The sequence below is a fragment of the Ursus americanus genome, chromosome 14 (genome assembly GCF_024610735.1).
Source record: "Ursus americanus isolate L20-20 chromosome 14, mUrsAme1.1.p, whole genome shotgun sequence".
NCBI lineage: Eukaryota > Metazoa > Chordata > Mammalia > Carnivora > Ursidae > Ursus > Ursus americanus.
The window spans coordinates 28,338,382-28,362,915 of NC_142140.1; the positions used below are offsets into that span (position 1 = coordinate 28,338,382).

Consider the following 24,534-nt stretch of genomic DNA (forward strand, 5'->3'; position numbering starts at 1 on the left):
AAACAACAATTGTATTTCTATACACAATGGAAGATCTCAAAATTAAGTAAACAATTCCATTTACCATAGCATCAAAAAGAATGCTTAAATTCAACCAAAGAAGTGTAACACAATGCAAACTATAAAACATCATTTGAAGAAATAAAAGATGACCTCATAAATGTGGGAAGACATCCCATCTTCATGGATGGAAGACAGTACTGTTAAGATTAATCCACAGAGTCAATGCAGTGCCTATCAAAATCCCAGCTACATCTTTTGCAGTAATAGAAAAGTTGATCCTAAAACTGATAAGGAAACACAAGGGGCCCAGAATAACCAAAACAATCTTGAAAAAGAAGAACAAAGTTGGAGCATTCACAGTTTCCAGAGTTCAAAATATACTACAAAGCTATACTCTGTCATTAAGATGAAGCAATACTGGTCTAAGGATAGACCTATAGATCAATGGAAGAGAACTGAGAGTCTAGAAATAAACCCTGACATTCGTGGTCAGTTGATTTTCAATAAGGGCACTAAGACAATTCAGTGGGGGAAAGAAGAGTCTTTTCTACAAATAGTGTAGGACAACTGGCTATCAACAGGCAAAAGAATACACTTCGACTCTGCCTCACATATATAAGAGTTATTTGGATAAAAGACCTAAATGTAAAAGCTAAAACCATAAAACTCTGACAAAAACAAAGGTGTAAATCTTCATGATCTTGGATTACGCAGTGGTTTCTTAGATATGACACCAAAACCACAGGCAACAAAAGAAAAATTATGTTTCACCAAAATTAAAATAATTTATGCTTCAAAGGACACCATCAAGAAAGTGAGAAGACCATGCACAGAATGGGAGAAAATATTTGTCAAATGTTTATCTGTATAAGGGATTCGTTTCCAGAATGTATAAAGAACTCCTACAACTCAGCAACAAAAAGATAAGTAATCTCATTTAAAAATGGGCAAAGAATCTGAATAGTTATTTTCCCAAAGAAGATCTACAAATGGCCAATAAATACATGAAAAGATGCTCAACATTACTAATCATTAGTGAAATGCAAATTAAAATGGCAATGAGATACCACTTCACACCCATTAGCAAAGCTATTTTATATATATATATATATATATATATATATATATATATATATATATATATATATATATATATGTCTATCTATAGAGGTAGATATATAAAAGTAACAAGTGTTGATGAGAATATGGACACTGGGACTCTCATATATTGCTCGTGGGAATGTAAAACAGTGCAGCCACTTTGGAAAACAGTATGGCAGTTCTTCAAAATGTTAAACATAGAGTTACCATATGACCTAGCTATTCTATTCCCAAGTATATATCCAAGAGAATTGAAAATATATGTCTGCACAAATGTTCATAGCAGCATTATTCATAATAGCCAAAAAGTAGAAACAACCCAAATGTCCATCAAATGATGAATGAATAAACACAATGTGGCATATCCATACTGTGGAGTATTTTTCAGCCATAAAAAGGAATGAAATACCAATCTAAGAGACGACATGGATGCATCTTGAAAACATCATGCTAAGTGGAACAGACCCAGACACAAAAGGCCACATAGTCTAGGATTCCATTTATATGAAATGTTCAGAATAGGCAAATACATAGAAATAGAAAAGTAAGTGGTTTCTAGGGGTTAGGGAAAAGGAGGAATTGGGAATGACTGCTAATGGGTATGGGGTTTCTTGTTGGGGTGCTGAAAATGTTCTAAAATTAGGTAGTGGTGATGGTTGTACAACTGCGAATATACTAAAAAACACTGCAATTCAGTTTATATTTAAATTCCCATTTAAATATAAATTAACTTTAAATGGGTGAATTTCATATGGTATGTGATTTTTATCTCACTAAAGCATTATAAAAAGGTTTATCTACAGTAGCATTCAAATTTAAATGGTTCAATTTAATGCACTATAAAATTCTATGGAATGTGTTCCTTACCGTAGTGTATGCTAACCATAAACATGTGTGCCTCTGCCTTTAGTATCAAAGCATATATTATCTGCCAGTGACCCAAACCCCCAGTGTCTATAAGAAGTAGCACTATAGCCAGAAGAAGACTGTGTTCCTAGAGTATTCCCGTAAGGTTCTATAAGAAGAATGCTTACTTGTTTGCTTCCCAAACGCCAGAGTACTCCAGACCTTGGAAAGATGGTAGAAAGGACAAAATGCATGGGCCCCAAGGACTGGTGCCTCCATCCCTGAAGGTATAGCCCACTGAAGGTACACTACCTAGTCTTAGAAATTCAGTTTATTGATCCATTTTCAGTATTCTTTATTTTATTTAAAATCTTGGCTCTCCCCACTTAAAAGCAATGTCAAGAGAGCCACAGGACATTCAAACTTTGGTTCCCAGCGTCTGGTATGAAGCCACTTCACAAGAGAACCATGAAGCTCAGAACATTTCTTCCAACCACCTTATTCTTAGGTAGAGACCTGACAGCTTAATGAAAGACTCAGGGGGCTGTAAATGTCCCCACTTCTTCCTATCCACTGTTGAAGATGGGCTAACGAGAGGTTAACTGGTGAGTGTAATTCTCTCTTGGCATTCCTGATTGCTTGGCTTTCTGCTCATCCCCAGCATGAAGATTTAATTTCCTCACAGTTGAAGATAGTTTAAAGTTTATTACTTACATGCTAAAATGTTTATGTATCTGTTTTTGTGCTTGTTATCTGGATGATTGGAATGTTCTGCGGTGATGTTCATATCGGCAGTACAGCGCTGGACTTCCTGGTGAAAAAAAAATCAAAATTTCAAAAATTTTAGACACACTTTCAATGTCTAGCAAGGGTGTAGGAAGAAAGGAACTATATATCCAAAAGCATGAAGTATTTACTTGCTCCCTAGCTGCGGCCTCCCCATTACCTCCCCAAACTCAACTTCAGAAATAATTGACATGTTCATGTAGGAAGGATGTGAAGAAGATAAAAGGATTTCCGTTTTTACTAATTCATCAATCATCTACTTCATTCCAGCCTGTGACCTAGGCATAGGGATTACAAAACATCGTATCTGTCTTTGAATATGTCACAGCCTGATGGGGTAGGAAAACATGCCAAGAGACAATGACAGTCAAATGTGGTTAATAGAAAAGAGTCCTCAAGAAACTGTGGTGGGAGCACAGAGGAAGGCTTCAGGAAGGTCATTTGAGTTTTAAAGGATGAACAAGAATTTTCCAGGCAAGAGTAGAATCTCCGCCATCATTTGCAATATGCTTATAGACCATATAGCTCCTTTTATAACTATCAGTGCAAGTTGATTACACTCCGTCCGGAAGTGACGCTACTGTATTAGCCCAGTGACCTGTCCTGTGTGGCCCAAATATATAGAGATTTGATGAATTATTTGTGAACTCCAGTTTCATTTAAATTCTCCTTTAGGAGGCAACTCTTCAGCTACCTTTGCCACGAATGTAAACATCATGCATTAGCGTAATACAAGGTTGCTGTAAAGTCAAATTTTTCTACGGTGTATGGTTCAAACCCAAGAAAGTACCGGAATTAACTAATAAGGGAAGTCATTAGCAGTGCACAGCTGCTACAAAGAGCAGGAGCAAGTGACAGAAAATTATCAGGAGAGAAATATTTTACACGTAACAGATGTAAGAGTTTAGGTGCATGTAGACCCCCCCCCCCCCCCGCCAAGGAGGTGCATAGCAATTATGGATGCTTTCCATAACATTCACATTAGGAATAATGAAAACGAGGAACTGGTTGTCTTTTATATTCACAAAGTACTTCCCAGTGAGGGGTCCCTCTCTTCTCTCCATGGAGGAACCAACTCACTGTAATCAAATAATTTAAAGTCTAAAAACAAAGGGTCACAACCCATGCAAAGAGACCATACTCATGAACCCCTGATTCTTGGAAGTGGTATGTTCAATTTTTCATAATTGCAGACCTTCCCAGTTGTCCATTAAAAAAAGAAAGAAAAAAAAAATCCACAGGTATTAATTCAACACACCTCTTGGGGAAAGTGTGTGTTTCACAATTCTTACTCTTGTTACGTTTACTAAATGTGATAAACTCTATTTTCTCTTCTAAAATGGTTTATAACCTATGGTTTCACAAATGTTGGTTTAAAGGGGTTTCAGGCTGCCTTTGGTTCTTTTTTCTAAAGTGAGATAAAGGGTAGGCATCATGTGATGAGTCTGATATCTTAACATCTCCAAAAACATAAGCAATGCTACCTCTACTCAAAGTACGTGGGGGTACTGGCCTTTTAGAATTGCCTTGAACGCCTGAGGCATACACCTTTGAATAGTTTCAGGGGCAGAAATCCTTTGAAAACAGATTTGTATTCTGGAAGACATTAATTCAATCTATACATAAATTCCTGAAATAAGCTGACATCCTTTTGTTTCTGGGTTTTGAAGGTCATACTTTGGCATACTGGGTTGCTAAAGCATCTTGTGTTAAGAGATGATAGCTTTCCGTATTTTAGCTTGAGATTCACTTGGTTGATTGATTTTTTTTCCCTATTGTGTGGATCTGACCACCCCAGCTATGGACTGAGCTCAGGCCTCTATTATAATATAATGCAATTGACCAAGAGTCCTTGGGAGCAGCTGTCTGCACTGTTTAGAGCAGTCATTCAATATGGCCAATCAAACTCTTTGTTATCTAAAACCGTGGGTCTGATCTGTTGCCTCTATTTCACTTTTCCAATTATATGAATGACAGAAAACAAAGAATAGTCATAAATAATGTTAAATCTGATTTTATGAGAACCCGAGGGGTTTGCCTAAGGCCTCCTGATTTTGTCTTGTGGATAATAATGTCATCTGTAATTCCTTGCAGAACTGTTTGCCTCATTTAGATGCTGGTAATATCATCTGATCCTGGAGTGGCTTTTCTCCATCAGGACTGGCATTTCAAAGTTAATGTGATTTTAATAGGTGTTAAAACCCTTCGAAGTGACACTGGCTGATGGAGTGTGTGTAGCCAAGTTACCTATTCGGCAGTCTGATAAACAGTGTAAGATTTAAGCTTGTTCGTATTTTACCGTCCATATAACAGAGTTGGAATTCTCAAAATGGGTATCCTGAGTATCGACAGGCACAAAACCACAGAAAAAAAGCCAAGTGAAAACAAGAGATTTAACAATAAAGTAAAACTTAAACAAAAACACCGCAAGTTGGTATATTCAGCACTCTGGGAGACCGAGTAGGCGAGATCGCCCGCTGCCTGGGGTCAATGAGTTGAGAAGTTATCGACAAGGCACGTGGAGACCTACTGTCCTACCATTCTGTGGCTTGATGTGAAATCATGATGGAATAAAAAATACATCTGCAAATCTTTCAGATTTCTCAGCTTCCCAAAGAAGTTGAGAAGAACCCACTTAGGACCAGGTGACCCAGTGTTAGAGCGAGTATATGGACACTTTCAGTGTGTGGGTTCAGGCAGCCTACAGCTGTGTTACGGGGACTGTGCTCCCAAAGGTGAGCACTTTAGGTCGTCACTATGGCCTGGTGCTCTGCCTCGTGGCTGACACACAGCTGGCCCTTGCTGGATACTGGTGACATGCCATCTTCCCGCTTCTGCTCAGGCTACCAACTGCAGCCACACCGAACGTCTTCAAATGCTGCTGCTTTGACCCTGTTACTCTCTTCCCCAGAAACCTCTAGTTAGAACCCAGATTCCCTAGCCAGGCTTTCAAGGTCCCACCCTATCTTCACCAGCTCCCTTCCCATTGCCAAACAGCTTTACTTCCGTGCCCTTTGAAAAGGCCATAGGATTTCCTGCAGTGGGTCTGTAAAATACAATTATTTTTCATACACTATTGTGAATTCTGGCTAGCTGTCTCTTCACTCTTCATAAAAACCTCAACTATGGTTTTCTTCATGCTAAGGGTTTAAAAATGTTCTTAAGACATTTCAGACCCTAAGTGGCATTTTGTCACAGGGACTCAGAGTTCTTTTCTGCCATCTTGCAGGCTGCCATCTCATGCAGCATGACCCTCCCCCCTCCCTGGGGTCTGGTGACACCCTATTATGTGTCGATGGCAACGATGGAACGCTGCATCTTGCATAAAGTGATTGTGGCCACGGATCCCTCGAGCACATGGGCTCAGGTGGACAAAGCTTTGTTCTCCTGATTTAAGACGAGCAACTGGCCCAAATTTGGCTCAGCTGGAGTTAATTGTAAGCGAGGCGATTCCCCCAAAGGATCTTGTCAAGGGGGTTGGACCTCTGGCCTCGTCTCCGCACTCAGCCTTCCAACTTGTGACGCTCCTGACCGCTGCCTATTAATTCTATCGACCCACACGGCCTCGGAGCCCTCTCCTTTGGAAAGATAACGCTAGCACTGTGCCTTTGGAAGCCTCCTGGATGAGGACTGAGGAGGCCGGGGAAGAGTGAGGTTCAAGTCAGCTCAGGTAGCCAAGGAAACAGAGTCATCGAACGCCATCCTGAGACAAGGATTGATGTTATTTCCAGTGACTGCAGAATCTGCTAGAGGTATAATGTTGCCAGCTCTTACCAGTCTCCAAAATTTATCTGACAAGGACAAAACGCTGGCTGCATCACCTCTAGCCAAAGACTCAAAATTACCAGTGAATGGTTTTTCTCATTCTCCTCCAAGCAGCAAAGTTCTGAACATATGACAGCTATTCACCAATTTTCTTTTTTTTCACTTCCATCCAAGACTTTAAAACAGGATGGGGCAAATAGAAATTCTGGTGAAATAATCAAAATGTATAGAAGCCTTTCTTCTTCTTTGCCCTCCTCCGGAACTTTCTATCCGTATTGAGCACGTGTTTTGCTTTGCCCACTCTGGTCTCCACCCCCCACCAGACTGAACTCCTTGAAGGCAAGGTCTCAAATTCAACTCTACACTTTGTATTATGTCCACAGAATAACAGGTACTCCGTAACTGTCAGATGAATTGCTTTTCTCAATTCTTAATGGCCACACATCAATTGTCAAATAGTATTTATAATTTTAAGATGAGTTCTTTGACTAACTTTAGGCCTCTATGCAGATGTTGTTTAAGATTTTTATAAGTCAGATTCTCAACTAGCTGGAAGGCTCTAGGCCATAAAGGTCATGGAGTGGGCTCTCAGTACTTTTAGTGGGTGGGGAGCTGTTTCCTCTCCTGCCCCCCCCCTTTTTTTGCCAAGGCAATTGTTGGCTTGTCAGCTGCGTGATCAGTTTTAGACAATCATTGGTAATCTTGGTATTTTTTTCTCCTTCTGACTCCAGGTCACTACAGGACACCACTTTAATGAGAGCGTGGAGGGTCTCGAGGTTACACATGTGGGCTTGAGTCTGTTGGCCTGGTCTTAAAAACCTAACTTCTGTCATTTCAAAACGGAGTCAACCAAAGCCTCAGTTTTTCCATGGAGGAAGTTTCCTCATCTGTAAAACGGGAACCATAGACTAGCACCCCCTCGTGGGGTAGTTCCAAGGAACAAGTGAAATAATCCACGTGCCCTGCTAATAAGTAAATGCTGGCCACCCTTCTTGCACTTAAAAAGATCTGGAAATCTGGGGTTGACTTTACTACTCTCCTACCATAATGAGGGTTCTGTTTTGTTTTCCTATCCTTTTTTTTTTTTTTTTAAAGATTTTTACTTATTTTTAAGTGATCTCTATATCCATCGTGGGGCTCAAACCTACAACCCTAAGATCAAGAGTCACACGCTCCACCGACCGAGCTGGCCAGGCGCCCCAGTTTTGTTTTTCTTTAAATCGCACAAAAATCTCTTTTCCTGACCTTTTTTAATAGCCTGTTCCTATCTTGTTTATAAAACAGCCTTAATAATTCCTTAAACAGCCTGCTACCAGTTATCCTTTTTAGCAGAGCTGCCGAAAACGAATACCACTACTGTTGTAAAATACTTCGAAATCTCCCTCAGTGAGAAGAGGACAGTATCTTAAGGACTTGTTCTGTTTCATTCCTCCCTTTACGTTGCTGCCTTATTGTTCTTTTCAGAAGACAGGACAGTCTTCCTATTCTGAATAGCTCTGACGTTCTACCTTCAGACCAGGAGGAACTGTGAAACGACAACCGCAGAACAAGGCCTCCCTTGTCCCTGCCCTCCTGCACCCCTCCCTTCACCACCAGCTAGTAAGACTTAAGCTATAAAAGTTCAATATAGGAGACAAAAGCTTCTAGCCACCTTTTTTTTTTTTTAAGGATAGAAACAGGGTTGCAGATGCCCAGAATTTGTTAACAGGCTTGATTTTGATGCAGCAAAGCCCATTTTAAGTCAGATCGAGTTTATAGAGGTGTAGCTGATTATTTTGAATAATTAAATGGTGTCAAAACCAGCTGTGATGAATAGCACCGGGGTCTCAAATCGTAAATAATTGAGAAACTGGAGTTGCATTTGGTCATCCCGATCTAATTCTGTTCTCCAGAGGATAAATGTTTGTCCTGAATACCATCAACATTGTTAAATGCCTCAATATTCTTGCTCAGTCATCCAGCCAACAGTCAATTGAACTAAATCACTTCAACAGCACACACATTTGCTGTCCTCATGAATACAAAATGTTTGACTTTAAACCATGTTCTTCGTACTTGAATGGGCACCTCTTTTGGTAAGCATCTAATAGTCACATTAAATACCTGACATGTTTTTGTTTGTCCCATGATACATAGGACTTTGCCGAATAAATCAGAGGGTCCCTTCTCTCTCCCACCTCTGCTTTGGTTTGCTCAGAAAAACAAAAAACTAACAGAAAGACTTCCTTTCAAACCAGTTGTCAGAAGTGCCTTTATGATGGCCTCTGGGGACTCTGAATTTGCACAGAGACGGGGGCTTTGGGTCCCGTGTTCATCTCTCCCTGTGCCTCCTTTCCATGACACCATTTAAGCCCTGAATCCCACTTTGTGAAAAGAGGTGGGCAGTTCAGCAGCACCATCGTCATTTCCATTTTAAAGGAAGAATGAGCGAGAGAAAGGCACCGACTCACCCACAAAGCTAGAAGACAGCTGAGCTGCCATGAAAACTTGGCCTCCTCGGCACAACTCTTGCTGCCAGAGATGTGCCTTAGTTAAGCGCCTCAGTGAAGAAAAGGGCAGTCTGTTTAATAGCTCCTCATTGACACCCTGTCACTGATGCACTGGCAGGGAACCCGGAGCTGGCAGGGCGGTGCGTGCTGCGCTCTACCTTGTTTCCTTTGCCACAGCTCTTAAAATCACACGGCTGTGTTCACGCACGTCTTCTCCCCAAGGATTAATCATCACGAAAACCACCATCATCCGCCTTTGCAGGGGCTTACCAGGTAAGCCGGCACTCTCAAGGACGGGCATCATTCCCTTTTCCCAACTTTGGGATGTCAGTGACAGGCGTGCCATTTCTAAGAACGAGGAAGCTGGGCCATCGGAAAGGAAGTGACTGGTCCAAGGAGAAGGAAGCACACTGCCTCCCACGGAGCCAGCTCCCCGTTCCCCAGACTGCAGATCCAGACACACGGGCCCTACCACTGTCCCAGAGAGGATTACGATGAAGACAGAACCTGGGGGCTGGCCTCTCTTCCACCACTAAGTCTGTTCTTTTCTGGAAGCGCATGTGCAGGACATGGGCAACCCACCCCCTCTCACCTAGTCTTTTGGGGGAAAAGAAGTAGAAGTGTAAAGAAAAAAGAACACTCTCCAACTTTTTCCAGTATTTTTTTTTGTTATGCTTGAATGGATTCATTTCAAGTTTATAAAAATCCTTATAAAAGAAGAGTTGGGTTTCTGGAAATTAATTTCCAGTTTTGAAACATACCTCAAAATCCTCGGAGAACCCATGCTGGTTATTAGAATAGAGCTCACCAATGTGTTTAACAAACTGTTTGACAGGAATGGCTTCCATGTCATCTGTGGGGATAAAATGACATTCAGAGTCACACAGAATATACTTCAATAAAACAAGGGACACCGATAAGGGATTATTAAAGACAGACGTTTGACTTTTGTGGGGAGTGGAAGGACTGTATCACCCGAAGTAGATGTCCTTAAGAAAAGTCTCAGGATGTGTTCTACTTTTCTGTCTCACTAGGATTTTGAGTGCCTAGAAACTAGATTAAATACAGTTGTTGTTTTTTTTTAAGTACCTAGGGAATTCATGTTTTTTTTTTTAATATTCAAGGCAATTTACATAGTTAAATTACCACATCATACTAATAACTGAAAGTCTGAACTTCCTAAGGGTACCTATTTGTCAAGAAATTTTATCACAACCTAAGATTTTTTTTTTTCAATTGCTCTTCAGTGAGGTCCTGCTTGAACTTGGAGCAATGAAGTTCTATTTCCAGTCTCTGAAGTCACAGCAATCTTTATACACAATTACAGGGAGATGCCATTGTACCAGCTGGCTTGGGTACAATGCCATCTATGTTTAAGTGTTCAAAATTTTAGTTCAAGACAGCTGTGTCTACACGATGCCAAATAATCAGTTTGACTGAATTAACTGGATTTTTTGGGTGTTGACAGACTAGGTATAGATTCAGGAAGACTCCACATTCCAACTTATTGTAGTGTTGTCACTTCAGAAGGATATTTGCAGTTCATGAGCCCAAAGTGTGTTTTGGGCGGATTTTTCCAGATCTGGTCCGATACTGGAGTACCGGCCACAAAACTGCCACACCCCACGAACTGGAGCTCCCCAACCGCCTTCCCTCGACCCTCCCCCGCAAATATTTCTTTAAAAATACTCTGCTGAATTTGAGATAAACAACAGACATGACATTTACTTTATTCAGAGTGAAAGATCTTTGGCAAACGCACAAACATCTAAACTGCCACAGATGCTTTTCTTAGCAAAGGGTATGAAGATCTGTATGTGTAAATGAGGTCCTACTTTGGCAAGAATGTTATAGATCCAGGCCTGACAATCTGATTTCTCTTCATCTGGTGACAGTTAACATTGACTATGTCATTCCTTCTCTACTTTCTTTCGAGAGAGCAAAGCTCTAGGGTGGCTTTTTGCATCTATTGACATTTTCAAACTTGAATCATTCTTAAGCGGAAAATAGCATCTCTTATACTTTGTTTAAGGAAGGTGACTTACATGTTCATAATCCAAACTGCTCAGCACAGAAATGTTACTGATCAAATACATGGCGCTCTGGAAGCACCAATTCTTTCTGTGTGGACAATTAAAGACCTAATCATTTTAATAGGCCACCTTATGAAAAAAATTGCCAAGTTATTTACAAATATTTCAGGATTGAAGATGTTCATGAATATGCAATCATTCTGCACGCCCGAGAAATCTATAGCTCCCATAATGATGTCACCAGCATTAACAAAGTAAGCGGAGCCAAAACGTTTCCCCAGAATATTGAGCAGAATGCACAGTTCAAGAAAAATTTCCAAAATTATCTGATCAACTTCGCCTACAATGTTTAGAAGTAAGCAAATCCTACAATCAAGATCAAGTGGCAAAGAAATGATCTGAAGTTGAGATAAGGGTTAATAGGTACAAAATCGGGAGTCTTGAAAAGATTAACCCAAAGAAACTCCTCTTTGGACAAGAGGCAAAATGAGCGAGATGGGACACAACCTACCCCTGCAAACACTTTAGTATACAGACTGCAGCATTTCGTTCCAGCTTATTTAGAAACCAAACACAACACTGTTTCCGAGCGGGACATCGTTAATACCGCAATAGGCCGAGGGCAACATTTATCCCATGATAACTTAGAATTTTAGAATTCCAATAAATTCATGGCGCATACAGACTCTAGTTCAAAATAAGAAAACACGTCAGCTTTAGAGATATTTTACTCTGCAAAGTCAAAAACCAAAAAAGGCAGAAAACATGGCATTTTAAAGGCCAAAGCCCACCTCGAGTCATTAAAAAAAAAAAAGGTTTTCAGGGTAACAATTTATTATTTATTTTTTTCAGCCAAGTGCCCAAGTATAATATCCCAGCTAATGCCATACATGTCCAGAAATCAGTCTGCCTGCTGTCCCCCTGGCTAGATGCTGGAAAAATCCAGCAGAGCTCAGTAGGATAATCATGGAAATACATGACTCACTAGTCTCTCCAATTAGCTTCTTGATCCAGGGAAGTCTAACCACACCCCTCTGGGTTTCCAGGCACCACCAGTAACATCATAAAACTACCAGACAGGCAGACAGACAGGCAGACAGACACACACATGCAGATGCACGCACATAAGCACGCGGTATGGACCGCTACCAGCAACCCAATAATACACTGTCTTTCAATCAAGATAAATGAAGCTGAAGGGTCACAAATCTTTTTTCTCAATATGAAGAAGAATATAAGGCTATGACTAATTAGAAGTCCTCATAGTTATTCCTCTTAAATAGTTCTTCATTAAATTTCTCGCAACATGAGCCAGATAATTATAAAATGACTGTAACTAGCAGAAGGCCAAACAATTAGGACCGTGTTGTAGACCTGATCTTGTCAGATTTTGTCTGGCAAGACCCCGTGGTGTTAGAGGACATCCACGTGAAAGATGGCATTTCACTTACATATCTGTTGCATTAACGGACAGAGAGACCATCAGCAGCACTAACCACGGGCCAGGCACTCTCCACGCCCTTTAGGTGGATTACATCTACTCCAAACCTCCCAGTAACCCCGCGAGATGGGTACTATTTTCCTACTCATCTCATAGTTGAGAAAATAAGCTCAGAAGGATTAACCGAAGGCCAGACAATGGCAGAAGCTGGCCGCAGACCCAAGGTCAAGAGAGAATGGCCGTGGTCTGGGTCAGAGTGAATGGGAAACCACTGGATGAGGCATTTACCGAGCACCCAGGACTCAGCCAGGCATTAGGGAGATGGTCTCCGCCCAAGGGCACATTTGTGTTGCAGAAGCGATGAATATCAGCAGGAGTGAGCAAGGATTACATGGTGAAGATGCCAAGTGTCATGAAAAGGATGGATTTGATGACTCAGGTGAGAATAAATGTCACCAGTGTAGTGGTGATGAAGAAAAAAAAAATGTGAGCTCGAATCAAAGGGAGAGGTTTTCACTAACTACAGGTTAGTGAGGGAGATGGTGAGGATATAATTGAAACGGTCTCAAGAGAGACTCCGCAGAATGACAAGAGAATCACCATGTAATCCGCCCTTACTGGTGACCAGGGACCGTGCTAAATGCTTGCCATACATTCAGCTTTACCAGAACTAGGTGAACACTGCTCTCCTCACATGCCACACAAGGTAATGGAAACAACATGTCCGAAGTGACCAATAACTCCGCAAGCAGAGGTGTGATCTGAAGCCCGGTGTGTACCGCACGGGAAGACCGTGCTGCTCCACACTGTGACCCCCGGCTTGTCTTCATTCTCCAAGTACAATTTCCAGGAAGAACAAGGAATGAAACAAGAGTATCTCGGTTAATTAAACAGAGTATCTTGGATAAAATGTTCCCGTTTAATTTTGTGCCAATATTTTTAGTTACAGAATTTTCAGATACCAAAGATTTAAATTAGGCAAAAATGAGAGTGCTGCTGTTATCCTTAAATCACCCCATTAGAAGAGGTTTGGTATAGTCAGTTGAGAATCAGCACCTTAAGAGTAAGATTGTTATTCCATGTTGTTATTTACACTTTGTTCCAAGATTTCAGCTCTCGGTGGTTGGAATTAAACTTCATATAAAAGAGGCCTTTTACTGTGGTCAGCAGCCTTACGAACCACTTCTGATGACGTCTGAAGTTAGTCTCTGGTTTGCAAGGTACCCAAAGAGGCACATTGAGAGAGGGTGAACATCTACTAAGAAGAAAGTACCAAAGACGAGAGATTCCATGGAGGTAAAAAAGAGCTCGAGATTATTCACGTTAAATAAAACATAATAAATAAAGAATAACGCATTGAACATAGAGAAAAGCTGTTTCCAGAATCTGGTTATGTCTCTGCTGTATTTGCAATTTGGAGCCGGGTAGAGGGAAATCACCCCTATACCGGTCTGTGGTTCTAACCTTGCCTGTGCTCACTTCACTTTCTCTTCCTCTTCAGGAATAACATAAACAGAAAGCGAAAACTTCACTTGCTTGTCTTTTTTGATATTAGAAAGGAAAAAATCAGCAGCCGAGGCGGTTCTTGAACATCATCCCCAGCGAGGTGCCGCAGAGGGCTCAGCCCATCATGCAGCTCCGTGGCTGGGTCTTCAGCCTGTCACTCAGTAAAACTGTCTAGCTGTCATTCTTGTTACTGATGGTAGAAAGCATCCCGTGTGCCAGGCATGTAGGGGCACTGGTGTAAGTGGAGAAGCCAGAGCCAGATGGCCTGGTGGTAGGACTTCACCCCTCTGTAATTCCCTTTCCTTATCTGTAAAATGGGAATGATAATGACTTTCATAGAGAGTTATGAAAAGTCAACAGATGACTGAAGCAGTTACAAGAGTGCTTGGCATTTAGTAAATGCTTGATAACTAGGATTTATTGTTGGGTGCTAATTGTGTGGCCTTATGATTTGGGGCTGTGATTACCCATTTTACAGATGGGGAGACTGGCTAAAGGAGACCCAAGAGCTTGGCCAAGGTCCACTATCACGTGGTGGGGCCAGGCTGACTCTGAAGCCTTGTGTCTTCCATTTTTTTGGACCTCTCTCTAGACCTTAAATTGAACACACGTGGTTAGAGAGGGCAGAAAACCACAATATTTTTAAAAAAATAAATAAAAAGCATTATTTATTTGAGAGAGAGAGCACAGAGGGAAAGGGAGAAGCAGTCTCCCTGCTGAGCAGAGAGCCTGATGTGGGGCTCAATCCCAGGACCCTGAGATCATGACCTGAGCTGAAGGCAGATGCTTTACTGACTGAGCCACCCAGGCGTCCCCAATAATGCTTTTTAAAGAAACCTTCTGACTTAAAAGGAATGAAAGATACACTTTGGCTTTAACAGTAAGCTTCAGTCAACCTAGAAAATTCACATTGGTATTCTGATCATGTTGATGATGTCAGGTAAAATGAAGTGTTGCAGGGTTTACCTTCCTGCCAAGATGCTTAGTGCTGGGGTTGACTGGTTTAATGTCCGTTTAAGAAAATATCCGTATCGGCAGGGTGCAGGTACATATATTATTACCAGGTCCAGATGGCCTTCAGTCACCTACTCTGCCACCAATCTCTGTGAAGTTCATTTAACCCATAGCAGTTCCCGCAACCCTATGCCAAATCCCAACCAGTTCTGTCCCTCAGCAGGGGAAACCTCTAAAGCCCCAACACAGTTCCTGGGTCAAGTCCCTCCTGCTCAGACCTTACACCCCTACTCCTCCAAGTCCCACAACTGGGCTGTTCACCACCCCTCTAATGGACAGACCTGGATTTCAGGAACTCAGTCCCTTCTTGCCTGCCCGCTCAGCTCCCAGAGGCCAAGTTCAGGCCTCTCTCTGCACTTGGTAAGACCTCTGTGTCCACTTAGGAAGATAAAGCAAACATGAAACGAAAGAACATTATTGGGATTTTCATTTCCGCATTAGGGCACAACAAATAGATTTTTGTCTAAATCAGACTCTTTGGATGCAAGGAGTGTTGTGGAGATTGGAACATTTTATTTCCTGCCATAAAAAGAAATCTCTTCATTTATGACACAATGAAGTCAATAAAGAAAAGGCTTCATTATAGTCAAAAGACCAATGAATCTCCTTTGGAGATAATCTCTGTATAAATAAAATATGCCAACAAGGTTGGTTTAATCCCAAGGGTTTTAAACTGCATGTTTAAAACCCCTTTATATGCTGGCACCCTGCTGAAGCCAGTGACCTTCAAATTATTAAGATGTATTTTAACTGCTGGAAAGGCATGAATCATTTCTGGATTTCCAAGCTCCCGGTTAGCAGCAACACTTTGTTTTGTAACGCTCTTATTAGCAAGTTAGATTCTCTAATTTCCACAAACAAAGCATTTCTAAGGACATTTGTGCCTGACAATATGCACATTTGGAAAAGCCCATACAACTTAGCCAATTATCAGGTTAATTTCATAAGCTAAGTTTTGATTTTAAAAAGCTGTAATATAATGAAAGTCTGAAAGAATACTACAATGCAGCGAAAATAGTCTGTAGATGGTGTATGTTCGTAACGCTGCAGTAACGCAATGAAAAGATTATTGAAGTGTGTCTTTTAAAATGAGTACCTCCTGATTGGAAACTCTAGGTTTTTAAAAGTACTTGCAGATGTGAAGAATAATGTGGATCTTAAAGGAACTGTGTGACCACTTCAGTATCTTAAAAACATCACAGAAATAAGTATTACTTAGAAAGCATTACAGGGGACTGACCGCTAAGCTCCTGCAGTTAATTATGCTTCCCCCTCCCAGGGTAACAATGGAGAACCCATAACCATGCAACGTTCGGTTCTGAAGAAACTTTAGTGAAAAGTATTACGAGTCAGAGTCCCTTTTATTCTCCCGCACAAGTCAGAGTTCAAGTTACCAGGAAAACCAACCAACCAACTAACCACTGTTCCCATATATGGAGCAGATACTCTAATTCCAAATTTTCCCAATGAAAGAATTGATGTCCCTTCTATAGTGATTGGAACGCACCTTCAGAAGCACTTCTTTAATTTCTTTCACATTGGATAAATATTCTTGTGTTAGAAGAGTTCTTTCTAACGTAGCTAACCAACCTTGGCCATCATATTCACATCCTCTAGCATGTCTACTTTTTAGGTAAGTGCAGGTGAGATCAGGAAGAAGCAATGTCTTCATTCTGACAAGACTGTCTTTGCTATGTTAAATCAGGAGAACATACTGAAGATTTCAAGTCAATTAGTAAAATGAGTAACTTAGAATTCCTCAAAAATTCCTATAAATGGCTGTGTCTAAGGGACGAGTGATCAATTAACAAACCTCTCCTTAACCATTTGGGTATTTTATAATACTTCTTAAAAAGTTAGTGTAACTTACTGATTCTACTTATACTTTGGGATTTAAAGACCGGAGCTGTTTAATGAACTTCAACCACAGCAGAATCATCCAAAAGTTTCAACAGATTTGTGAATTTCTCCCTAAGTCATTTAAATCACATAGGCCTATTTTTGCACAGGGAATGGAAGTATAGGTGGGTAGAGCGCCTTTTTCTTCAAAAGTAAGAGAATAAAAAGGACTAGGGAACAGAGTAGAGATGAGTTTTTGATAAGGAAGAAACTTCAACAAAAGAATAACGAAACTATTCAGCGGGCTGTAAGAGAATTCAGCGGAGAGGCAAAAGGTCAGTGCTTGGTGGAAGGTCATCATCAAGAACTCGGGGGAAAAAACTACAGGGGATATTCACATGTATTTGAAATGCCTTGATTTAGAGAACGGATATCCAAATGAGGTGCCTGAAGTCTTGAGATATCAGAACTGTCAGAACAGCATGCCAAGGGGTGGCAGAGCCATTTCAAAGCATCTGTGCTTTGAAGCCACACAGAGAATTCCAGAGTTAGCTCCACCCCTCCCATCAGCTGGGTGAATTAATAGGGTCTCTGAGCCTCAGGTCCTGCAGCTGTAAGAGGAGGCTATCCACTGCACCTGTCTCTACAGGACCGACTGCAGTGAAAATAAACCATGTCATCAGTAAACACTCAATACATATTGCATAACGTTTTCTAAAAAGAATGGTTAAATGTAAAGGAAGTTCTAGGAACAGAGATTATTCCATATTCTAGTGATGACCCCAAAGCTCTATTTTACAACAGCGTGGTGCCTGAGTTTTCATTCTTACCCTGCTGCATCCATACATTTTTAACCAGTATAATGGTTCAGTTTACTAGAGTCGTTGTCTGGAAGTATCTTTCTTTTTAAACAATCAGTTATAGGAAATAAGGAGTTCAAGTGATAACAGTTGATAAATCGGAAGTCCAGTAGTCCTGTTATTAGGTTTTAAACAAGGATAAGATATAACTGAGGTTGGGTGCCTGGGTGGCTCAGTCGCTTAAGCACCTGCCTTTGGCTCAGGTCATGATCCTGGGGTCTTGGGATCGAGCCCTGCATCGGGCTCCCTGCTCAGCGGGGAGCCTGCTTCTCCCTCTGCTCCTCCCCCACCCCTGCCTGTGTGCGTGTGCGCACTTTCTCTCTCATGAATAAATAAATAAATATCTTAAAAAATATGTAACTGAGGCCTGGTGGATAGAACAAGTACTCGATATGAACTCTGTAAATATCCTACTATTTTTGGAAATAAGAACAATGAGATAATTCCTAGGGTAAATCATTCAGAAGGACCCCAAGGAGGTGTCCTCTAAGGAAAAGTTGGGGTGAAAGCTTTACCAGAGTGAAAATAACTCATGAATTTATTAAAAAGCGTTTCTCTTACATTGAATTTCTTATGCATGACATAGTTGGATGCTAATAACCAGAAGAAACCATAAGAATAGAGAGAATAGTGGATCACTGAAGTGCATCATAAATTAGAAAATATTTTACAAATGGGACTATTAAACAGGTCAGTGGGGGGTTTTGTTTCAGAAAAAGGGAGAGAGTGGGATTAAATTGAAAAATCTTTAAAGAAAGGTCATGGGGAGTAAGTTCTTCCCAAGTAAGGGTGAAATGAGTTGATGTGTCTTGGCAAGGGCCCCCCAAGAAGGCTGTGCCATCTGGGAACAGAGAGAGAGAGAGCAGCCTCGCTCTTGGTTTCTTTAGGTCCCTCACCGTCACACCGCACTGTAGCATTCCAACTACTTCATTTTTACAGTCGTGTCACGACTCCTCAAGGCTGCATTTACTACGTCCAGTGAGGTACGACTGAACACAGATTTCTCAGTCAGTGGAGAATTTAAAGCAATTTTCTTCCCAAGTACTTACACTACCAGCAAGTATGAATTAGGAAAAACTCCCATTTCAAGAAATGCCTTTGGGTGGTGAGTACAGGAGTCCCCCCTCATCTGGGATTTTAGTTCCTTGCACTCAGCTGCGGTCTCCAGACGTATCATCAGAAGGACAACAGTAGCCGAGTGCTACGTCACATGCCCACGTCATTCCCCTCACCGCAGCTCACCACACAGGCGTTTTATCTCACACCATCACAAGAACGGTGAGGACGGCACAATAAGATGTTTTGAGAGAGACCACATAACTTTGATTACAACATACGGTTATAATTCTTCTCTTTTATTATTAGTTATTACTGTGACTCTCTTACTGTGCCTGATTTATAAATTAAACTTTCTCACAGGTATGTACGTAGAAAACACTCAAAAGCCTTTCTGGTCTGAAACACCTACCCAGAGGTGTGGCAAGGCCGGCGCAACGGACTGGCATTTTCTCAGGATTCCAGTGAACTGAAAATCCTCAAGTCCAAGGGAAAGAGCAAGGCGTGGCGGGCCACCCCCAGTGAATGCGGGGCGATCCCAACCTGAGGACCGGGCAGATACTTGTTCTCCACAGCTGCTGGGGTGAGCGATACCGTGATTTCGGAAAGAACACTTCAACAACTGACATTTCTGGCTCACAGTTTCCAAAATGCTTCTCATCTGAGTTTTAACACTGCCTCGAGTGCAGGTAAGATTGAACATCCTGTTCCTTTTACAGAGTTTGGGAACTAAGGCTCAGAGAGGTCAAGGCACTGACCAGAGGTTTCACGGCAGAGGCAGGGCGAGATCCTAGGTTTTCTTTTCTTCATTTTTTTTTTTTTAAGATTTTATTTATTTATTCGACAGAGATAGAGACAGCCAGCGAGAGAGGGAACACAAGAAAGGGGAGTGGGAGAGGAAGAAGCAGGCTCACAGCGGAGGAGCCTGATGTGGGGCTCGATCCCATAACGCCGGGATCACGCCCTGAGCCGAAGGCAGACGCTTAACCGCTGTGCCACCCAGGCGCCCCGAGATCCTAGGTTTTCTGATTCCCAATCCAGTGGGAAAAGAAAATAAACACTGAAAGACAGCCCAAGTAGCAGCTCACCATCTAACCTTCTAAGATAGATTTCAGGTACCCAACAGCTTGTCTGTCAGAGGAGTCCGTTCAGAGGAGAGAGAAACTCCTAGGCATTTGCCAGAGGTCCACACGTTCTAGGGGATGCAAGAGGAAAATGATTCCTGCAGATTCGACAAAACGACCTACTCCGCGCAAGTGGAAGACTGCGGACTCCTGTCTGCTTCGGCTCCTCTCAAAGGCAGGACTAGTTTCCTCCACCAAGACTCAAGGGTGAGGGCCAGGGAAGAACGGAGGGGAACACAAAACCTGTCCCGTCTGTCTGGGAACGGGTTAGCAGCCATGAAATGATCCAGTAGGAACGTACCCAGAGCCTCTCTGCTACCCCTCTTGCTTCTGTGTGACAAGCTTCCGTGAGAGAAGATGACCAGAACGGAGAACACGGGGCCAATTCCAGCAATCCCTAACGACTTCGCATAGACTGACACATAAAGGTCCCATGAACCCCCCAACCGTGACCGCACCTCGTGAAGGTTTTTACACAACAGAAGCATTCCGTGGCACCGAGAGAATGACTGTACCTCCGAGCTTCACAGATACAGCCTCTGAAGAACTTTAAGAAAGGTTCGCTGACGTGAATTCATTTGTTCCGAGAATTAAAGAACGCTAACTCTGTGCCGGTGTTATCCTAGGACTAAGGAGACATCCGCTTGCCTCTGTGAAGCTCTCTTTGTCGGAGGAGGAGACAGTAAACCAACAAGAACAATACATGGCGTATTAGACAGGGAAGACCTTTCTGGAGAATGAGGGGAGCTGCAGGTGTGTGGGACGCAGCACTAGGGGAAAAGGAGTGCCTCCATTTAGAAAAAAACAATGAATGTCAGGAGGGGGACGTCAGAGATATCTAAAGATAGATATTTACCAGGACATCCAGAAACCCAGAGGAAGAAAGTTCAAACCTGGCAAAAAGGAAGGGATGCCAAACACACATGGTGGGAGCCACCTTCAATTCCCACATCCCCTCTCCTACAGCTAGGCGGCTGCCGAACTTCCCCATGTTTATGGCATTTGTAGGATTCACTACAGTGTCTTCCACCAGTCCCCACCCGAACACTAACCGAGTGTTTCATCTTTCACCTGAGGACCAATGAAATAAGCCCTGGACCAAGAGTGTAGCCCTAGACTTCCCCCACAAAATCCTAAGAAGCAAAACTTCCAACGCTAAGATAAAGTATTTGCAGGGTACGGAATCTTAGGAGACAATTCGAGAAAACCGCATTACAAATTGTGATTTAAAAAAAAAAAAAAGTAAGTGCAAATTGCCTATCAAAATGAAACCCGGTCCACGTGGATTGCAAATATCTATGCTTTCCCTTTTGTCTGCCGTTACTTCCCCTCCCTGCATGTGAGTCTATCCTGTATTAACTCCTAGTTATTTGTTCCTCTCAAAGAGGACTTCATCACACTGCAGATATGTAAAGGAGCAAAGATTTCATTAAACCCCCCTTAGTTAAGGATCTTTTAGGGCAAGCTTTCAAAGGCTAGGAAAATAATATTTTGTCATGGCTGTCACACAGAAGTACAAACAAAAGAGAAAAACAATTAGCCCATTGGAAAGAAGAGTGTGTCTTACTTACCCGGAATAGGAATAATAGGGATACTTTCATTGGGGACCACCCGAGGTGAACTGCTATCTTCCACATAGAAATGAGCTGTCTGAAAACATTTTCTGTGTAGGAAAGAGAAAAACATGCAAACAGTGAGACCACAGAAATACACTTGGGAGTTCATTTTTCAATTCTTCCTTCACAGGTTTTACCAGCTTTAAATACCACACAGCACTGAGTGCGAGCCCGTGGAAAAGTAACATGATTTAAGAAGGACAACATTCCGTCTATTGGAAGAATCCCCAATAGCTAAGAATATTTATTTTTTTATTGCACCATACCTCTCTTGAGATTCAAAAGGGAAAGCTTAGTAGTGAACCGCTCAAATCCACCAACACTTGGCATACACAGGGCAAAACTTGCTGCAAAAACCGTTAGGAGGACCCCCCACAATATTTCTAAATTTGACCGGTTACAGAAGAGTAATAACTTGGTCTTCCAAACCTCCAGCACCAAGTTCAAAACCACACCTCAAACGCACTCATCAAACAGCCCCAAGTACACAATAGCATCACATTGTTAGTGCCCAGCAAAGGCCCCCGAAGCTACAGACAGCTCTTTAAGAGGGTCAGAGGGCTTGAAGGGGGCAAGCCCTCAAAATCCGAGGCCCTGGCCACACAACATCGGAAATAAGAACCTGACGCTCGCAGGTGTCCGCTGCCTGTTTTCTGCGGTATTTTACCTGGACTTCAGGCAAAGCAGGGAGCAAACACTGGTCATCATAGGACAGGCAGTGCACAGAAAAGCCATCAGCAGCTCACTCAGCCTCTGCCTACTGATGCTGGCTGGCCCTCGGCTTTCCAGCATCCACGTCACTGCTCATTGCGGCCCTAATGAGCTGCCGGAAGCACAGGCTGAATATTTAATGAGGCTGCTCAGCGTGAATGGCTATTGTGACCAGAGAAGGGTCCCTGTTCATCTGGCGGAGGGCCTTCACAATAGCTGGCCCTACTGCTGGGTCTTTTAGCCAAGCAGGCGGCATCCTTCTGGTGCTCGGTGTCCCTGGGATCCAGCCTGCTCCTCTGACGCCTCACACCAAGCCCCGATTACACACACTCCAGCCCTGCTCTTCCTGGGGGCTGCATTCCAACCGCTAGAGTCAGTCAACTTTTCTTCAGAGCTGTCTTTGCTCGTTTAATCCAAAGTATCCTGGGATGCTTCTGCTGGGCACGGCATTTTTCTTTAAGCAGTGCCTGTTTCCAGACGGAAAGAAGCTCTAACCGATTGTACATTTGGGCACTGTTCTAGAAAGCAATCTGGACTGCTGCTCCATGCCATTAGGGGGTTCTGAACATAAGTCACTCCTACTCGGCACATGTCTTGCAGGACTGCTCTTGCAGAGGGCTGAAAATGATTTTTTTCCTCCTATGAACTGCCTGGCATTGGTAACATAAATAATAAAGCAAGTTTTCATCACTCATCGTTAGCTGCCTTTACCTAAATCTCGAAAGAACGTCCATCAGTCCGACTTAAGCCACATGGATATGAAATGCACAAAATGTTTTAGGGCTCTGATAATAACCGGATCTTCTACTGAATGTGAAGATGATGGAAATCCATGTGAAAAACACACACACATGATTTTCTTGTCTGAGGGAGTAGTTGCTTTCTGTTTCTAAATCAGTCATCAAGTTTGCTAATCTTGGATTCTTCTCTCCCTCAAATTGGCACAGATTTCCAGAAAGTAGCATTCAAGTTAAAACACAGGTGACGGACTCCACAAATGAAGTAAAACCTTAACTGCCGAGTGTCGTAGCTAGGCAAAACCTGCTTTTGTTGAAATACTGGACCATTCAAGAACTTACTAACCCAAAGAAATGCGAACACTGAAACAAATGACATGCAACTCATCAGGTCAGACTTGAACTGGAAACACACACACACACACCCCCGACAAGTAAGTCTCCTGTTATAAGACATAATTACTATACCCGTTAAATTTCTAATATATAAAACTACTAGTACAAAGAATTGCTATTGGCCAAGGTACTGTTCAAGTCAGGAGACTCAAAGGATAAACCATATTGTCGATTCTTTTTCTGGAAGAAGGCAGGCAGACTGTTCACTGTTACATGTGGAGCTAACGGCTCTGCATTCTCTTTGGGGAAAAAAGAAAGGCGGTGTGTACCGCAGCACATCGCACCCCAGTGCCCCATGTGCTGCTGTTTGTAATGGATTTTCCCCAGAGCAAAATAACCCTGCGATTGTCAGAGAAAATCACACCACTGCGGATGAAGGTCAGAAATCTGGGAGACACGGCTCTCCACATCTGCACCTTGGTGCATGTCCTACCTACTTTCCTCCCACGCGAGGACTCAGGTGGGCAACGACCTACAGAACTTTGGGGAAATACCTTCCCTTAGAATAAAGGTTTCAGTGGACTCAGCAACCACTGATTCAGCACCCGCCGCTCACAGAGCCTGCAGATAATGCCTTCTCTCTGCAATTGCCTGGAAGCTTCAAAGCCACTTCCTTAAGCCCAGAGAAGCATTCGAATTCCATACATAATACATGACGTCAGCAGAAAAATTAGGAAATACAAACGAACGAAAAGGAAAAGCAATCAATTAAAGTTACTCCAAATCCTCTGCCTAGTGATCATTACTATTAATATTTGGGGGGGCATATCCTTCCACACTTTTCCGCTTTTATTATTGTCCCTCGATCACGGGCGACGAGGGGGCCAGGGCGGTCTGACCAACAAGACAGACGAGGCGCCTCTGTTCTCATGGTGGAGATCTCCAACAGACAAGTCAACAAGCGATTTCGAATGCTCAAGGGCTATGAAGAAAGTAAGGCAGGCTGAGGCGCCCCTGGAGCGGAGACCGTCTGAAGAGGAGGAGCCCCGGGCAGGTGTCGCGGAGCAGCGCCCTGGGCAGGTCAAGCAGCTCGTTCAAGAGCAGAGTGAGCCTGCATGTTGTAGGAACTGAAAGGAAGCGTGAGGTGACAGCAGGGAAGGGCAGCAGGAGGAAAGGGTGGAGGGGTGGCCAAGAGCCAGATCATGGCAGCTCCAAGGCCATGACCTTCACTGGTATCTACGGGAGATGGGAAGCCGACCAAGGGCTTTCAT

The 24,534-nt window shown here is 42.5% G+C and overlaps 1 protein-coding gene across 7 annotated transcripts in view; it reads right to left on the reverse strand.

Annotated features, from left to right (window-relative positions):
• PTPRG (protein tyrosine phosphatase receptor type G) overlaps positions 1 to 24,534 on the reverse strand; it is a 684,348-nt gene that overhangs the window by 35,310 nt on the left and 624,504 nt on the right. For all 7 annotated transcript variants that reach the window (XM_045807508.2, XM_045807506.2, XM_045807511.2 and 4 more), the window contains 3 exons: positions 21,435 to 21,526; positions 9,752 to 9,843; positions 2,665 to 2,761 (listed from right to left, as the gene is read on the reverse strand). In XM_045807508.2, the coding sequence (XP_045663464.2) occupies positions 2,665 to 2,761; positions 9,752 to 9,843; positions 21,435 to 21,526 (281 nt within the window). The remainder of the gene's footprint in view (positions 1 to 2,664; positions 2,762 to 9,751; positions 9,844 to 21,434; positions 21,527 to 24,534) is intronic.